The 17,316-nt window shown below is 33.2% G+C and overlaps 3 protein-coding genes across 6 annotated transcripts; 2 read left to right on the top strand and 1 right to left on the bottom strand.

Moving 5' to 3' along the window:
- The first annotated feature begins 4,509 nt into the window (after positions 1–4,509).
- AST56 (STAS domain / Sulfate transporter family) lies at positions 4,510–7,751 on the top strand. 2 transcript variants are annotated; one of them, XM_022040389.2, is made up of 11 exons: positions 4,510–4,988; positions 5,068–5,116; positions 5,206–5,588; positions 5,700–5,765; positions 5,853–6,083; positions 6,182–6,308; positions 6,407–6,693; positions 6,932–7,125; positions 7,194–7,261; positions 7,355–7,437; positions 7,520–7,751. In XM_022040389.2, exons 1-11 carry the CDS (start codon positions 4,677–4,679, stop codon positions 7,661–7,663), a joined length of 1,944 nt encoding a protein of 647 aa, XP_021896081.2. In that variant the 5' UTR covers positions 4,510–4,676; the 3' UTR covers positions 7,664–7,751. The 2 variants fall into 2 exon arrangements, with proteins under 2 accessions (XP_021896081.2, XP_021896082.2); XM_022040390.2 differs by having other exon boundaries at positions 4,512–4,988; positions 7,355–7,446.
- Positions 7,752–8,051: 300 nt separating this feature from the next.
- On the top strand, positions 8,052–11,011 carry LOC110813327 (zinc finger CCCH domain protein). Of its 2 annotated transcripts, XM_022040410.2 has the most exons (3): positions 8,052–8,341; positions 10,144–10,211; positions 10,477–10,616. In XM_022040410.2, exons 1-3 carry the CDS (start codon positions 8,132–8,134, stop codon positions 10,532–10,534), a joined length of 336 nt encoding a protein of 111 aa, XP_021896102.2. In that variant the 5' UTR covers positions 8,052–8,131; the 3' UTR covers positions 10,535–10,616. The 2 variants fall into 2 exon arrangements, with proteins under 2 accessions (XP_021896102.2, XP_021896101.2); XM_022040409.2 differs by lacking the exon at positions 10,144–10,211 and having other exon boundaries at positions 8,089–8,341; positions 10,477–11,011.
- Positions 11,012–11,063: 52 nt separating this feature from the next.
- Positions 11,064–14,636, bottom strand: LOC110813260 (agamous-like MADS-box protein AGL104). 2 transcript variants are annotated; one of them, XM_022040316.2, is made up of 12 exons: positions 14,025–14,636; positions 13,364–13,417; positions 13,252–13,284; positions 13,141–13,159; positions 12,994–13,055; positions 12,860–12,887; positions 12,724–12,785; positions 12,533–12,632; positions 12,381–12,437; positions 12,194–12,300; positions 11,965–12,109; positions 11,316–11,867 (listed from the first exon to the last, which is right to left on the bottom strand). In XM_022040316.2, exons 1-12 carry the CDS (start codon positions 14,213–14,215, stop codon positions 11,727–11,729), a joined length of 999 nt encoding a protein of 332 aa, XP_021896008.2. In that variant the 5' UTR covers positions 14,216–14,636; the 3' UTR covers positions 11,316–11,726. The 2 variants fall into 2 exon arrangements, with proteins under 2 accessions (XP_088076812.1, XP_021896008.2); XM_088220686.1 differs by lacking the exon at positions 13,252–13,284 and having other exon boundaries at positions 11,064–11,867.
- Positions 14,637–17,316: the final 2,680 nt, after the last annotated feature.

The following is a 17,316-nucleotide window of genomic DNA, read 5'->3' as shown; positions in this document are numbered from 1 at the left end:
ACACAGAGCGTGTCAATGACAATGCCTACAAAATTGATCTCCTAGGTGAGTACGGAGTGTCTACTACATTTAATATTTTTTATTTTTTTCTTTTTGATACAGGTGACAATTCGAGGATAAATCCTCTCGAAGAATGAGGGGATAATATAAATCTATACATAAGAGACACAATAAAGGACACCTACCTGAAAGACTAAGAAGATAGTTGGGGAGAAGCGATAAGAAAGATTCAAGTCTTGGAGGGACTTATCACTTGAGCCCGCACCAAAAGCTTCTAAAAATCTTTATATCTTCTTGTCTAAGGCTGGGTCACCTAAGAAATCAAATTTGAAGGCCAAGAATCTATAAGAACATGTTTAAGAAAACAATAGAAATACCAGCCATATCTGGTTCTGACTTGGGAAGAGCATGGCCGAGAGCATGGAGTTGCAAACCCACTCAACCTCATGGGAACTACACCAAATTAAGAAGCCAGAGCTGTGTTTCTCTTTAGGGTGGCATGATTCTTCTTAGTCAGATTGTAAAACTTGCAAAAACAAAAACAATTCAGATGGAGAATTGATCATAATAACTAGAAGAGAAAGCTGAGATAAAAAAGTCAAAGAGAAAAGAAATCCTACAGTAGATACATACCAAACTAGATAAGGAACTTTCAATTTTTCTATAACTGTTTAATCGATCTACAGCAAAGAAAAAAAGCTTCCATGGTTATACCCTAAGAAGAAAAGGGGAAGAAAAAGACTAAAGATGAGTAGAGAAAAGAAAACCGAAGACAATGAGAAGAATAATAGAAAGAGACTGTGCATGAATAGCCATGAAGAAGCAGAATCCTACCTAGTATCTATTAGTCAAGACTGAGCCCAGTTCTGCCAAAGGAGTTTGTGTCCAAAATTGCAACATGCAAAAGTTAAAATAGAAGGAATTAGAAGCCAACCAAAACAAAATAAGACTTTAAAAACGGGAATCCAAATGAGAGCGTAACCACCTAAGGAGAAAATACTTTATTAAATAATTTTTTTCTTTAGTATTTGAGTCTTAATTTTAGTTAAGTTTTCTTTTCTATTCAAATTAGAATTAACAATTATGTTTAGGATTCTTATTTCTTAGTTTGAGTCAACTAAGGATGACCAAACTCTATAAATAGAGGCCACCACCTCGTTATGTAAACATAATTCAAATTATTAATAAAATTCAAGGTATTTTTGTTGTTAAGCTTCCAAACCTTCAAGAGTGAGTAAATGGGTCTTTGACTAGCTTATTGCTCTAAGAATTGGAATCATTTATCGATATAAGTCTCGTGTCATCTTTTCAATTCTATTTTTTTGTTTTTTTTCCAATAACTTTGGTTTTGAGTTTCTACTTGTTGATGTATATGTAGAATTTTGGATTACGTTGTTAATCCCAAGTTCCACATCAATACAAGTCTATGCAAGATAATCAAGTTTAGGATTTTGTCATGTTACCTAAAGATAATAAATGTATTAGTTGCAAATGGATATTTAAGACTAAGAGAGATTCACAAGGTAATATTGAAATATCTAAGACTTATCTTGTAGTTAAAGACTTTACCCAATAAGAAGGCATTGATTACAAAGAGATTTTTTCTTTAGTTTTATTGAAAGACTCTTTTGGGACAATAATGGCTCTTGTTGCACATTTTTATTTTAAGTTACAACAGATGAATGTTAAGACAACGTTTCTCACTGGTGAGATTAATTGATGAAATACTTTATATGGTGCAACCGGAGAAGTTTGTGTCTACTGACCCAAAGAAAATAATGATTTGCAAATTAAGAAAATTCATTTATGGAATCAAATAGACTTCTCGTCAATGATATCATAAATTTTATGAAGTAGTTGTCTTATTTAGTTTTGAGATAAATATTATTGAAGATTGTGTGTGTCACAAGTTATGTGGGAGTAGGTATATATTTTTAGTTTTGTATATTGATGACATACACCTTGCTACCAATGATAAGGAAATATCGCACGAGACCAAGAAATTTTTATCAAATAATTTTGAGATGAAAGAGCTTGGTGAGATTTCTTTTGTTTTACAAATTCATATACCTCGGGATGACTCTCAAGGTATATTTGGATTATATCAAAAGACCTATATAGAAAATATGATTACAAGATATGGTATGCAAGATTGTAAACAAAGAGATACCCCCGTTCAGTCTCAATCAGTGTCCTTAGAATGACCTTAAAATTAAAGAAATGCAGAAGATTCTCTATGTCTTGGCAGTTGGGAGTCTGATGTATATTCAGGTTTACACACGTCTAGACATAACATTCATTATTGAAATGCTAGGAAAATATTTAAGTAGCCCTACGATGCATCATTGGAAAGCAGTCAAAAGGGATATAAGATACTTACAGAGAACTAAGAGTTATATACTCACATATAAAAGGTCAGATCATTTGGAGATCATTAAGTATCCATATTCTGACTATGCTGGATGTCAAGATAGTATGAGATCCACTTCAAGGTACATTTATAAGTTGGCTAGGGAGCTATTTTCTGAAAAAGTGATAAACAAACACTTATAACTTCTTCCACCATATCAACTGAATTTGTAGTATATTATGAGGCATCCAACCACACAATATAGTTGTAAAATTTTGTCACTGGGTGGCGCATCTTAAGTGGTATTAAAAAAACCACTAAACTTATATTGTAACAATAATTTGGCAGTTTTATATTCTAATAAAAAAAGGAGTCCAACTCGATCAAAACATATTTACATAAAGTTCCTAATTTTTAAAAAAAGGGTACAGAGTGGACAGATTTCTATATAGCATATTAAGACACTGTCCGTGATTGCGAATCCGCTTACTAAGGGATTAACACTGAAAGTTTTTCATGAGTACATTACTCATATGAGTGTTATATCATTTGAGAATATTCTAGTCTAGTGGGTGTTTACTTGTGTGTGATTTGTTTCTCTATTCCACATTATAGACATATTTTAAATATTTAGATATTTTCTGCATAAATAAAGTATTATGTTTATTCACACTCTATCTTATTGTGTTAAAGTTTGATCTCAATAAAGTTTAAAATAAGACTACTTGGAAATAGACATGTTTGAATCACCTTACATATATTTCCATGTTACACATCTATGATTGACTTTATATCATTTCCACTTGGGCCATATATGTTATCTTATAAGTGTGTAAAACCTTATGAGCTCGAAGGTATTATGGACAATTTTGTCCATTGATCGTACTGATATGTGATTAAAAGAATTTTTGTCACATTTAACGTAACTATATTCATCAATAGTCACACATCAATATATCATAGATTTAATGTGTAGAGATCAAATTATTATTTCTAATTTGATAAGCGGTCAAATTAGAAATAATGAAAGCATATAGATTTGCATGTATTTTTTAAGGAGTTATGGTTTCTAATTTAAATAGTTAAGATGTTTTTCTTTCTCCCTTCAACAAAAAAACTTACAAATTCTAAATTTTTTTAAAATTGAAAGAATCAAATCCTAACCATCAGGAATAATAATTTCACAATAGATCAAGGTACGTATTCCACTAATTTTTTTTTCTTTTGTCTTATTGAATTGATATGGAAGGTGATTCTGTATTCTAAATATTTATTTAAATACAACAATTTTCACTCCAAAAAGAAGTTTATATAACAAAGCAATGCTTACACTTGTTTTTTTTTTTTTTTCTTTTGAAACGATAATGAATTTTCAGAAGCTCGACTAGACCATTCGTCACATGCTTATCTTTTAATTTATTTTTCAGAACAATTCAAAGATTAGAGGGATCATATGCTGTTCAACATGTACATACGTTATATATATATATATATATATATATATATATATATATATATATATATATATATGTATCTCACACAAATTAACACGGGGACGCACATATATGTCATATATTGTTAGTTTTGATTAAAATAAAATAAACACAAAATATATTGCAAAATAATTAATTTATATTTTAATGAACAATGAAGTTTGAATTCTGGTTTTATTCTCTTTTTCAAATAAAAAAATATTCGTTTTATTAGATTTTTTTTGAATAAATTCTTGATTTGATGTTGAAATCACTTAATTTTTTACAAAATTGATTTTTTTTAAAAAAAAAACTTTTACTGCATGATCTCGAAAAAAAAAAAAATGGTGATTAAATGAAAAGGATAAACAATCCATCCAACATGATATATAATACGAATGGTTCTCTTTTTTATTCTAATTAATTAATGAAAAATTAATTTCATGCACCATTTGTAAAAATGATATTACTAGTGTCTCTCTTCCAAGCAGTTACAAAAATTGAAATGTCACCGCCCCCCCCCCACCATCATATATTATTCAACTACTATTATACAAATAATAATAAAAAATAAATAAATAAACGGACAGTCAACCTTGTCGTCCAATTATGAGGTCAGTTCTTTGGAGATTTATGGTAATTAATAACAGGGGAGCTTCTTTTAGGCTTATTTTCACTTTTGTGAATCTGACTGCTGATGCAGCTAACTTCTGAAAAATTTTAGCTGATGTGTGTGACTTTTTTGAATTTAATAATACCTTGAACATAACTTACTCTAATTACTTGGATTGTTATTGCAATTTACTGGTGTATATATAGATGAGAAAATTCATTGGAACAGTCTGAAAAAAGTGATGGGTTCTTTGAGTGTGGAAGAGAGGCAAGAAGAGCAAAAAGATGAGATGGAAGAGTGCCGTAGCATTGAGAGAGCAAGATGGCTGCTGGACTCTCCTGAGCCACCAAGTTTATGGCACGAGCTTGTTGGTTCCATTAGATCCACTTTCAAGTCTTCTTCCTCTTCCTCGAACCACACTAGCACCAGACGAGCCTTATCCTTCCTTCAAACCTTTTTTCCCATCCTTAGCTGGGGAAGAAACTATAAGGCTTCTAAGTTCAAAAATGACTTGATGGCTGGTCTCACTCTTGCCAGCCTGAGCATTCCTCAGGTATATTAAAGATATATATGCCATATTTGCATATATCTAACTTTCTTTCTCAGCTGTGTTTTTGTATATGTATTTGCAGAGTATTGGATATGCCAATTTAGCGAAGCTCGATCCTCAGTTTGGTCTATGTATGTAACTCTTCAGTCCAGCTCTATCTAGTTTGAGGTTAAAAAGTCAGCAAATGAATACATATTAACTGCCATTCTGCTGTGTTTAGACACCAGCGTCGTACCGCCTCTGATTTATGCTCTAATGGGCACTTCAAGAGAGATTGCCATTGGACCAGTTGCAGTGGTCTCGCTACTGCTTTCTGCAATGGTTCAGAAGATAGAAGATCCAGTTGCTGATCCCATTGCCTACAGGAAGCTTGTTTTTACCGTCACGTTCTTCGCTGGCACCTTCCAAGCTATGTTTGGATTTTTAAGGTTCGGGTTTCTGGTAGATTTTCTTTCACATGCAGCCCTTGTTGGGTTCATGGCTGGTGCCGCCATTGTTATTGGTCTCCAGCAACTTAAAGGCCTGCTGGGACTGAGTCACTTCACCAACAATACGGATATTGTCTCTGTCGTCAAGTCTGTTTCTGGGTCAATGCATCCTCCAGTAAGTTAATCTTTGCACAAAGCCTATCACAATCTAGAAGTTCTGAATTCTTTCTTCATGCGGATTTTTTTTTTTTGGTTTGAGAATTTAACATTTCTGTACTATTTGCAGTGGTATCCTCTAAATTTTGTCATTGGCTGCTCGTTCCTCATCTTCCTTTTATTTGCCAGGTTTATTGTAAGGTTCATTCTTTGTCGGTCAACATATATATATATAGTTTTTTTTTTAATAAATTTATGTTGAGAAAGCCGTGAAAAACTGCAGGGAAGAAGAAACAAGAAACTGTTCTGGTTCCCAGCTATGGCTCCACTTGTATCAGTTATATTATCCACGTTAATTGTGTATTTAACTAAAGCAGATAAGCATGGGGTTCAGATAGTAAAACACATTAAAGGTGGTCTTAATCCAAGTTCAGCCCATCAGTTGCAGCTAAGTGGTCAACATGTGGGAGAAGCTGCCAAAATAGGACTAATTACTGCACTTGTTGCTCTTACTGTAAGTTACTCATATTCGCATAAAAACATAAAAAGAACATTTGAAGTCATGAGCTTGCCTTTTTTTCTCAAAGTAACTATGAAAAATATTTACTTCAGGAAGCCATTGCCGTTGGTAGATCATTCGCTTCGATTAAAGACTACCATCTTGAGGGTAACAAGGAGATGATAGCCATGGGCTTCATGAACATTGCAGGGTCTTTATCTTCTTGCTATGTGGCAACTGGTGAATATACAATGTTTCCTTTTCTTGGGGGGGTCAAGTTTTTGGAGCTAAACTTGGAAAAGAAGTAAAGAAAATACTGATTTGTGTTGTATATGCAGGTTCATTTTCGAGAACCGCAGTGAATTTCAGTGCAGGATGTGAAACGGTAGTATCAAACATAGTGATGGCGATTACTGTATTGGTATCACTAGAATTATTTACCAGGTTGTTATACTACACGCCCATTGCCATACTTGCATCCATCATTTTATCAGCTCTCCCAGGACTGATTGACATAAAGGAAGCCTATCATATCTGGAAAGTGGAGAAGCTGGACTTTTTGGCCTGCATTGGTGCTTTCTTCGGCGTCTTGTTTGTTTCGGTGGAGATTGGTCTTTTGGTCGCGGTAAATTTAAGCATTTTTTTTTTTGTTTTGCAAATTATAGAGATAAGTAGATCTGAACATATGGGTTGTCCCAATCGGACTAGTCCATATCTTGATCAACATTTAATGTAAGGGGACTTGTATTTGTTGGGTGGGGGCAATATTTTTTATTATAAAATTCCCAGTTTTGGAAGGACTAGTGGGTCATATAAGTTTTGTATTTTGGTATTGTATAGTTAAAAAAGTATGTGTGATACAGGTGAGCATCTCATTTGCAAAAGTATTGGTATATTCAATTCGACCTGGGGTTGAAGCAGTAGGGAGGCTTCCAAGAACGGATATGTTTTGTGAGATTAGTCAGTATCCCATGGCTGTTCAAATTCCTGGCATCCTAACACTCCGTATAAACTCTGCCTTACTCTGCTTTGCTAATGCCAATTTCATCAGAGAAAGGTAATATTGAGATAGCAAGAGTGTATTGGTGTTTGCAGAAATGATGAATGAATTGGTTTTGGTTGCAGGATAGTAAGGTGGGCAATCCAAGACGAGCACAAGGGAATGGTTCAAGCAGTAGTTGTTGACATGTCCAGTGAGTTATTCCAGCTATCTATAATCATATATCTGTCTTAAATAATAAGGTGAATCGGTTAACTTAAAAAGTTTAATTTGATAAAACATACAGATGTGATGAACATTGACACTTCAGGATTGATTGCAATGGAGGAGTTGCAGAGAGAGCTGATTGCATCTGGCAATGGCATACAAGTAACTTAGGTTACCTATGTTTAATGTTTTTGTTTTTTGTTTCGATGATGTTTTTAATTAAGGTTATCTGTTGTTTTCGCAGTTGGCAATAGCTAGTCCGAGATGGCAAGTGATTCACAAGCTAAAATCTTCAAAATTTATAGAGAGAACTGGAAGGGGATGGATTTTTCTGTCTGTGGGAGATGCTATAAATACGTGTATTCATTCTAAACAAACTAATTGTTGATGTCCCATTTCAACATATCACTTGTTTATTTGTCACCTCTAATAAATAAAATCTGCAAAAATAATAAACACACTCTATGTTTCATTTATGTGCCCAAGCTATATTCGTACACAATATATGTTATGCAGCCTATCTGTAAATCTTTAAAAAGACAAAAAAAAAAAAATGAAAATACACCCTTTTCATTTTCAAATATTAAATTAAATAGAATACCTGGTCCTCCATTGTTTGTTCCACCAAAATAAATTAACAAAAAATATATTTTTTAAAATATTAATATGAAGTAACTAGAATAATTAATAGCATAGCATTTTTTTTCGATATCTTAAATGATGATAAATTAAGTTATATAATTATTTAGAGAATAAATATTTTATTTTTAAGAAAGAAAGAAAGAAAAGAAAGAAATTTCTACAAAGTTTTAAGGTACGTACATAATTATCCAAAACAAACACACACTCCGCGAATATGATGAACGTTCAAACGGCGCCGTCTTGTCTAGTCCGCAACCGCGCCATGTATCGACCGACCAACGTTCCATTTTGTTTGGCAAAAATAGGAAATACAGGAAATTCCATCGCCATGGGAACAGAGGAAAAGAAGGGCGAAGAGTGCAGCAAAAGACCAAGGGCTAAGTCTATCACTCAGCCCCAGTTCCTCACCTGGAAGCGCCAGAAGGTGTCTCTATATTGCCCTTGATTGATTTCTTTCTCTATCTAGGGTTTTATTTTTGCGTTGTCGTTGATAATTTTTCTCTTTTGAATTTCGTCTGTTTCATAGCTGCAATTTCCCTTACGTGTGTCTATAATTCTGTCTGAACTAGGTTAGTTACTTTCTTGATTTGAAATTCACTCGATTTGAGATAATGGCACGAATTTCGCTTTACAATGGATTAAGACGAATGATCCAATTTTGCACTTGATATTTCCTTATAGATTTGAAAGCCAAGGCTATTGATTAAGTGAAAAGGAGATGCATCTCTATCCTTTCATGAGATTGACATGTCATTGAGTAAATAAAAACTCCCGGTATTTTTTTTTGAACTGTTTAAAATTTATGTCCCTTTTTATAAAATAAAAAAAAAAAAAAAAAAAAAACTGTTTAAAATTTACGAAACTATGTTATTCTATCGTAGCCATTGAGTATTGACATGATCAATAAAAGCTTTCGTTGTGTTAAAACTGTAGTTTAAGTTCATCTGTGGATTATTTCTTTGATAGGGATGGAATTTTCACCGACTTTCATTAACTTTTCTTTTATCCCTTTACGGAGGAAAAGAGAAGATTGACTTGAAAATTTGCACTTTCTTATCGTTTCAGATTTCTCATTTTTCATCTTGATCTTCCCAAGCATGACCCAAGCTCACTGAAATATAGTACTAAGTAGCCATTTCCATGTCATCTAGGTTTAGTTGCTTAAAAAATTACCTATCTAAGGCTGACTAAATCTAAATTCCAGTTGGAATCTTTTTGAATTTACAAGCATTTTGTCGTACATTACAAGAAGATCTTTTTCTTCGTAAGCTTAACCTTAAATGAGATTGTAGGGGATTCCAGTTCTTCTCTCGTTTAACATATGCATAATGGTCATACTTGCTGCTCACAAAGTGGACCAAAAACAACGAAGTTTTAAATGGGGAGGGTGGGAGGATGATTTCCAAGTGAGGATGTGACCAGTTCTTTTCCCTCCCCCTCTTTCCCTCCCTGCCTCCCTTTTTTTGAGCCCTAAATTGTAGCTCATTCTTTTTTTCAAAAGAAAAAAGAAATAGGGAGATGATACTCATTCATAAGCAAAGCAGATTTGGAAAATCTACTGTCTTGTCCTTCTATTTGCCAGAGGAAGTTTCAGAACTTGGGCTCTAATTAGTATGTCATTCTCCTCTAGTTGGAGAAAACTCGTTCAGGAGCTTTGAAGTGGCAAATGATGTAAAACCTTGATCTTTGAGCTTCCCCATGAAAACTTGGCGTCCTTTGTGTTTCGCTGTTTTTGCTAATACCTAAAATAATAGAAATGCATAATTGTTTAGGAGTGTTAAATCTTGGTGGTAGGATGAAATCACCGTGTGGACCAATTGCTATGTCAAATCCCTGGTTGCGTGGGACTTTGTAGAGCCGACGCTTGGGAAAAGATATTGAGCATCACGAAGACATACTGATTTTTCTTGTCCATCCATAGAGTTGACTCTTAAGGAAAGACCTTAAGAGTCTGGAGTATGACAATATGCACCTTAACAAAAGAGAGGTAAGTGTTCACTAAAAGCTAAATCATCATCCTTGTAGGATATATAACCATCGTCTCTTTCTTGGACCTCTTCATTTTCTTTCATTCCAACATACAAGTTATTTTTCCTTCGGCATTCGTAATTCGTGTTCCCACTTTGTCTACATCCAAAAAGCAAACAATTTCCTTACATTTAGGGGTTTTGGAACTTGATGTTGATCCATTATTCAGCTCACTTTTTGATTGAAATGTATCTTTAGGAGTGGATTCCACGAAGTTTCTTTGGATTGGATATTTTAAATATTACTTCCACATCAAGAATCATTTGGTAAGTTTGTACTATAGTTGTTGGAGGTTGACTTTGTACTATAGTTTTTGGAGGTTGACGAGTTAACTCTCTTTTAATACTAACTCTTAGTCATGCCTTGGATCGAGATACTGCTTGACTATCATCTTTCGACTAGTTGACTTAGAATCTAAGATTCTTCAAACTTTTGTATATACTCAGTTATTGATATGCTGCCAGGGATTGAAGTGTAAACCTGGTTGTGTGTTCCGCTTTCTGTTTGAAGATGTGTTTCCTCTTTCTGCAGGATGCAGATGCATCAGCTAGGAAGGCTGAAGCAGGCAGGAAATGTGCAGAAGGCATAGCTTCTGGAATGATACCAATGAATGGCCGTGAGCTTTTCTTGCATGAACCTTGGGTTTTTGACAATACTCGTTACTGATGTTGGTTTTGGGTAATGACGCAACACCTTATTCCCTTATTGGTATTATATGCATGCCTTAGCAAGGAGGGTTCTCTATTTTGTTCGCCCTCTGAGTACAGGTTGGAGGGCAAGTATGTGTGGAAAATGGAGTTTGGTGATTAATTATCTCCTTGGAAAAGCTTATCGTAATGAGAAAATGCTTTATTTATAATTTAAATTCTAGTAGCATGCATATAATTTGAACATCGCCCTCCAGGACACCATACCTCCAGTTTTTAACTTTTTAATAGTTTGTAGTGATTTGAAAAACAGTGATGTAATGAGTTAGTATTACATATAATTAATTTAATTATGTATCATGGAATTATGCATGAGAGTAAAATTATAATAAAAAGAGGATACGGAGATTTGAACTCCATTGCTGTTTGGTTGCACGAGCTTTTTACTAATATGAAGAAAATTACCTTATTTGTTAAAAGTGGTTGGTTGTTGTAGTCATGTAAGAGGACAAGTATCTTTAAGAAACAGAGCTCCCAATTTGGAGGGTATTTGGTTCACCTTTAGAGTTTTTATGTATGTCAACAGTTATAAACTTTTTATTTGTACTAATTACGGTATAGTTGAATAACTGGTGTATATTTTCATTTATAACAAGCTATATGTTTTTGTTCTGAGATTGTTTTTTGATGCAGTGGGATATGGTGTTTTTGTGTCATTTTGATTCTTGAATATATGAATTTAGTACTTCAAAGTAATAATAAATTTTTTAACGGTGTCTAGGCTAATATATATATATATATATATTTTGAATTGTCTGAAAAATGTTTAAGATATTGAAAAAAAATTAAATGATGAAATAACGTAAGTAAAGAATTGTCTGAAAAATTCGGTGAACACGATTCTTATAAATACACTTTTATAAGTGCCGTGGTTATTAATTTATTCTGTTGGTTACGTGACACTTTAAAATTTAAAGAATAAAAAGAATCGTAGTGATATGGATATAGATATATATATATATATATTTTGGGGGGAGGGGGGGTATAATTACATTTTCAGATGACCCGGCAACACCACGAGTTATAAGACTTACAATTTTACAATTAGTAGGAAAAAAGAAAAGAAAATTAATTTCATTGAGCATTAAGTTGGGGGAGTTTGTTGGGATCGTAATTAGTGTGTTGGTGATTTGGCTGTGCGTGCGTGGCAGTCAGAGGGACCTCCACCTGTTCACTTTGCATGATATCTTGCAAGTCTGGTCCCACAATTCCATGCTGTCAATTAAGATTATGATAAATTTAGGTTTGACAACCCACCCCAACCCCTCTCCCCGCAAAAAAAAAAAAAAAAAGATTATGAAATAAATAAAACCTGGATCTGAGGGAACAAGGAAGTAGACGTAGTAAAAGTCTGATGAGTCGGAGGAGGCCAGTCCGGGAAGCTTTCGGCGTTGTTGGGATTCGTGGTCGATCCGGATCCCCTTAGCAACGGATCATAAATTGTAGAAGACAGATCCCTGAAACCATAAATCTCTCTTTTTTTTTTTTTTTTTTTTTTTAAATATATATATATATATAAACCTAAACTTACTGTAGTCTACCTGAGTGGATTTAACGGAGCAGATGCATCAAATAATGGGGCTTGGCTGTGAGATCCATCAGGCAGCCATCCCACCACGTCGTTTTCAAACCCGGTTGCCATCCCTCGCTGCCATTTAAATTAATATTTACTCAAATATAATTTTTTTTTAAAAAAAATAAAATATTATACATTTTTTAAATAATTACCTGCTGCTGTATGGTAGATGGATCATATGTAGATAGGTGGTTACTCAACAAATATTCCTGCACCCCAAATTATCAATGAACAAAATCCTCTCTGTGTTTCAAAACAAAATAATAATAATAATAATAATAAAAGAGAGAGAAAATTTGTGAACCTTTCTCTGTAAAACACAAGTCAGTGTATCAAGAAGATGCTTCTCGCATGATTCAAGCTCCCCCATTGATGTCATCCTCAATGGGTCTGGCTCGTACGCTCTTTCATATATTAAAAAACACCCAAATTTTTTCCTTTTATTTCTTTAAATATTTCAAACAAATTAAACTGGTTAGCAAAATTATTAAGCACCTTATCTGCTCTTCTGCCATGTGAAGTTGTTGTTGTAGCCTGCTAACTTCTTGCTCCAGTTCCTACAATGAATTAATCAGTAACTCAAAAAACTAAAAATCTTAATTTCTTGTCATAAAACTTTTGAGCAGCTCACCTCAATCTCAGAGTTGATAGCTGCAGGACTATATAATCAAAGTCAATACAGCAGCACCACCAGATCAGATTATAAAAGAATAAAAATTGATATTAAAATAATATGACATAATTGGAAGAGAGAAAATAACACACTTTGTAAGTTGGAGAGCAACTTCATTTTCAGACTTCAGCTGCTGCAGGGTCCTTACCAAATACTGCATCAATTTATGAGAAATGCAACTATTTTATTTTTATTTTTATTTTTAAATGGGTTTTTCAAATTAAATTATATTAATTTACCTCTTTGTTTTGGATATCTCTGCAACAAAACAATGAATAGATGGTTAATTAATCAAACAATAAATAGTTGTGTCGTTAAATTTTATAGAATAAAGGGGTCTAAAAGCGTACGGATGCCTGCCTTGCTCCGGGAAGATTAAAGCACTGCAAAATTTACATCTATCGTAATGGTGTCAAATTGAATTTAAGTTTATGAAATATAAAAATGTAGGCAACATCATACTGTTCTCTTTCTTGGTCTGGGAGATTTATGTAACGGATAAACACGTCCTCAATCCTATTTGACAAAGCCAACAAACCATTAGTGTATACACCACGTATAGAAGAGATATATGTATATATTCATAGTTTCAATGACAAATCTATACATACATACATCCATACACACACACACAGATACATACGGGGACGCTGTCTACAAGAATCATGGAATTATAAATGTAAGCTAAAAAAGTGCCTCTTCAACACGAGCGATCATCGAATCCACAACGGACTCTTGGCATGGAGAATTACCGGAGTTACCCGGAGAACTAGAAAACCAGGATTTCTTTTTTCTTTTTTTTTCCTTAATTAAATTAATGGGACTAGCTGAAAGAAACTCTTGGATCATCTTCGCCTCGTTATTTCAGGGGAGACACATTGATCCACAAGTTTAACATTACAAACTCAAATATTTTAAATTACAAGAATATATTCATGAGTGATAATTAAATTAACCGGGAATATTCAATCATCAAATAAATCAGAAAAGACTGAAACGATGCAAGTATATACAAAGAAATGGGTATTAGAATTACAAATGATATATTACGTACGTACAAAACATGAAGATGATGGTTTCAGAAAATGTATAAGAATATATATTATATAAAAAAAAACAGTACCTTTTCTTGCCGGAAAAATGGCTGAGACGCTGGGAGGGACTTGGAGAAAACATGATAAGAGCAATATCGATATCACAAAGAACTGAAAGCTCATAAGCTTTCTTGATGAGTCCATTCCTGCGCTTTGAGAAGGTGACTTGACGATTTGTGTTGTTTTCTATCCTCTTAATCTCAAGTTTAACACGACCCATCTTTTTTATTGATTTGTTTTATGGGGTTTGCCGAAGCCAGATCAAATAAATTTGTTTATTAAGAAAAGAAATGTACGAATTAACTATATAATGAGGAAGAGAAGAAAATGGTAATAAGTGAATTAGGGTTAAATTGTTGAGAATGCATGGCAGAAGAGAAAGGTTGTTAGATATGAGATGGAGGAGAGGGAGAGAGATTATGGTTGTAAATGGGTGGGAGGAGAGATTGAAGGAGTAATAAGGAAGGGGTCGCATCTATCATTTTATGCCGCACACATATACTATATGTGTGTGTGTGTGTGTGTATATATCATATATAATGCATAACTTAATCAATTGCACCACCATTTATTGTACCTCATTGTGTTAATAAGCTACGCCTTCTAAACCACAGGGTCTTACTTCTCTCCCTTCTAGTAGAACTACATTTTTATGAATGCTATCTCAATTAAAAACATAACCATCATTTTAAATTCTGAAATATTGTTAGTTTTTTTTTTTTTTTTTAATAAAATTCATACAATTTAATAATTATAATTAGAATGCACATTTCTATACACACATGCCCATATTTGCATGCATGTGCCAGAAAGATCTAAAAACTAAAGAAAACTTTTGTAAATAAAATTATATAAATTCATTGTGATTCCTTTTTAATTAAGTACGTATATATCCAGCCAATTAAGACCAACCATATTAATTTAATTGTTGTTGGTAAAATGGCCATGAATTCAAATTCTCATCCTACTTCAATATTGGTGAATTTTAAGCAATTAAAGGACAAAAAGTTTACATAATAATTAATAAACCAATAAGTAAATAAGTATGTTACCTTATTTTTAACTATGAATGTAATAATCCGAACTCTCATTCAAAATCTTAACATTAACCGTACACACATCATATAATGAGTTTATAGGAATACCTCAATGCAGTAAATCTTAAAATAATAAAAGTACGTCTCTTACATACTTAATTTAAAATATCCAATATTTATGAAACACATTCAAATTCTAAAATAAATTCTTACTACAAAAGAAATAATTTAGCTTAAATACTGTTTGAATAAAATATAACATGATCTCCTAACAAATCTCTAATTGTTCATAAATGAGATTCTGATTATCTTGATTTAAAAAAATAATAAATAGCAAATAGAGTGAGCTTAATATACTCAGTAATCGTGCAAGTACTAATAAATAAGAGAGTAATTCATCCAAGTTGATCAAGAACATAAAACTACCAACAGAGAGAGTTTAAACATAATTTTCCTTAAAATTGTAAAAATACATGGTATTTATACCCTAATTCCTTCACTAAACCTTCTAAATCAAGTCATTCAATAAACATCAGCATTTAATATAAATAATTCAACAAACATCAGAATTTGGTATTTTAGTATCATAATTTAAGACATACACAGTTCAATAAACATTAAAATTTAATATTTCATCAAACCTTAACATTTCAGTGAACTAGAAGCATACACACCTCTAGTTCGAAAAAGAAGAAGGGAGGATAATGACCACTGGAGAAAAAGGAGGAAGAGTCGTACAAGACTCCTCTTCTTTGGCTATAAAAGATAAAGATTTGTGCAGAGAGAGATATAAAGATTTTTGCAGAGAGAGAAAGGGAGAAGATAGAGAAAAAAGAAGAAAAAAAAAGAAGAAAGAGAAGATGGCAGCGGCGGTGGCGAAGAAAGAATCGAAAGAGAGAATGGAGAAGATGGCAGCATCACGTGACGATGAGTGGTTAGAGAGGACGATCAGTATGGGGCAGCTCGACCCGTGATTTGCGATTCCAAGCATGTTTCAACGCGTTTTCTGTGAAAACCCAAAACTTAAAGGAAATGAATTTGTAGTTCTAAATACAGAAGTAAACAATAATGTTAGGGTTATATTCCTTACGCAGTAAATTTGAATGCACAATAAGGTTACAAGAATATACATTCTATAACGATTTATAAAAAAACAGATAAATGATTAAAAATAAGTAAATAAATGTCCTAAGGGGATTAACCTTCGCTAGCACTTGACGGTGAGGTAATCTATTCACAACCCTCCTGCTAATCAAGATCTGGATCTTGTTCTTCTTGATCTGGAATGGTTAATGGAAGAGTAAGCTACACTAGTCCAGTAAGAATACTACGTTAAGCATTGATACGAAAAATCGAAGGCTGGTAAAAATTATAAAATAACTAATGTAGCCATTTATTTAAGTGAATTCATTTAACATAGAGAAAATCGTTTACTCCATACTTACCGTTGTGAGTTTTTCAAAATCAACCTATAAAGACAAATACTCAGATAACATGATAATTTTATATACAACTGAACAAGACTAGCAATTTTTTTTTTAACTACCTTACTGGAACCCCTAAAGGTCCATAGGTATATTCTCATACTCGTGAACCCAATATTTAGATTTGTTAGTTAACCCGACCATCCCTATATCCCCATTTAGTAATGGATCCCAAATACACCATCACTTTGATACCCCGTCCGGTATAAGGGTGAAGGGTGAACCATGTCTCTCAAACCCTTCTAGTATGGAACTTCTCAGCCCCGTCTGGTTGAGATAATGTCCATAGTAGGGCTCCCTATGTACCAGTCCGTCCACCCTTTTCCGAGGTACCCAATAAGCCTTTCATACATATATTTATATCACCAATCAATCATTAATTTCATACTAATATTTGGTATTCACAAATCAATAGTAGGTTACGCAAATAAGTGATATGTATATTAAGAACATAATTGATATATTTTAATTTAGAACATACCAATAAGGGAATGTACAGTGAGATAAACCAAACAACTGAGAAAATAATCAAAACCGTCAATTAAATATGCACAATATAATAGTAGCTAATTCAAGCAGTACAAAAAATAAACAGTGAATCAGGATAAATATGAATTGACAAGTTCTGCCTCCACTAGTGGTCTGTAATTATTTTTAGAATTTTTTTAGTTTTTCACAAAATATAAGAAGCCTCAATTTACCGTAATAAGGAATAGGGTGAGATGTTCTTATCCCGATCAGTGTTTCAAAATGTCGTACTATCTACTACGCCTTCTGATGGTCTCCAGTTTTCTTGAATT

The sequence above is a fragment of the Carica papaya genome, chromosome 1 (assembly GCF_054855325.1).
Source record: "Carica papaya isolate Zhongbai chromosome 1, ASM5485532v1, whole genome shotgun sequence".
In the NCBI taxonomy this organism is placed as follows: domain Eukaryota; kingdom Viridiplantae; phylum Streptophyta; class Magnoliopsida; order Brassicales; family Caricaceae; genus Carica; species Carica papaya.
Note: the sequence above shows the minus strand (reverse complement) of the source record. Positions and strands in the feature narration are given on the sequence as shown.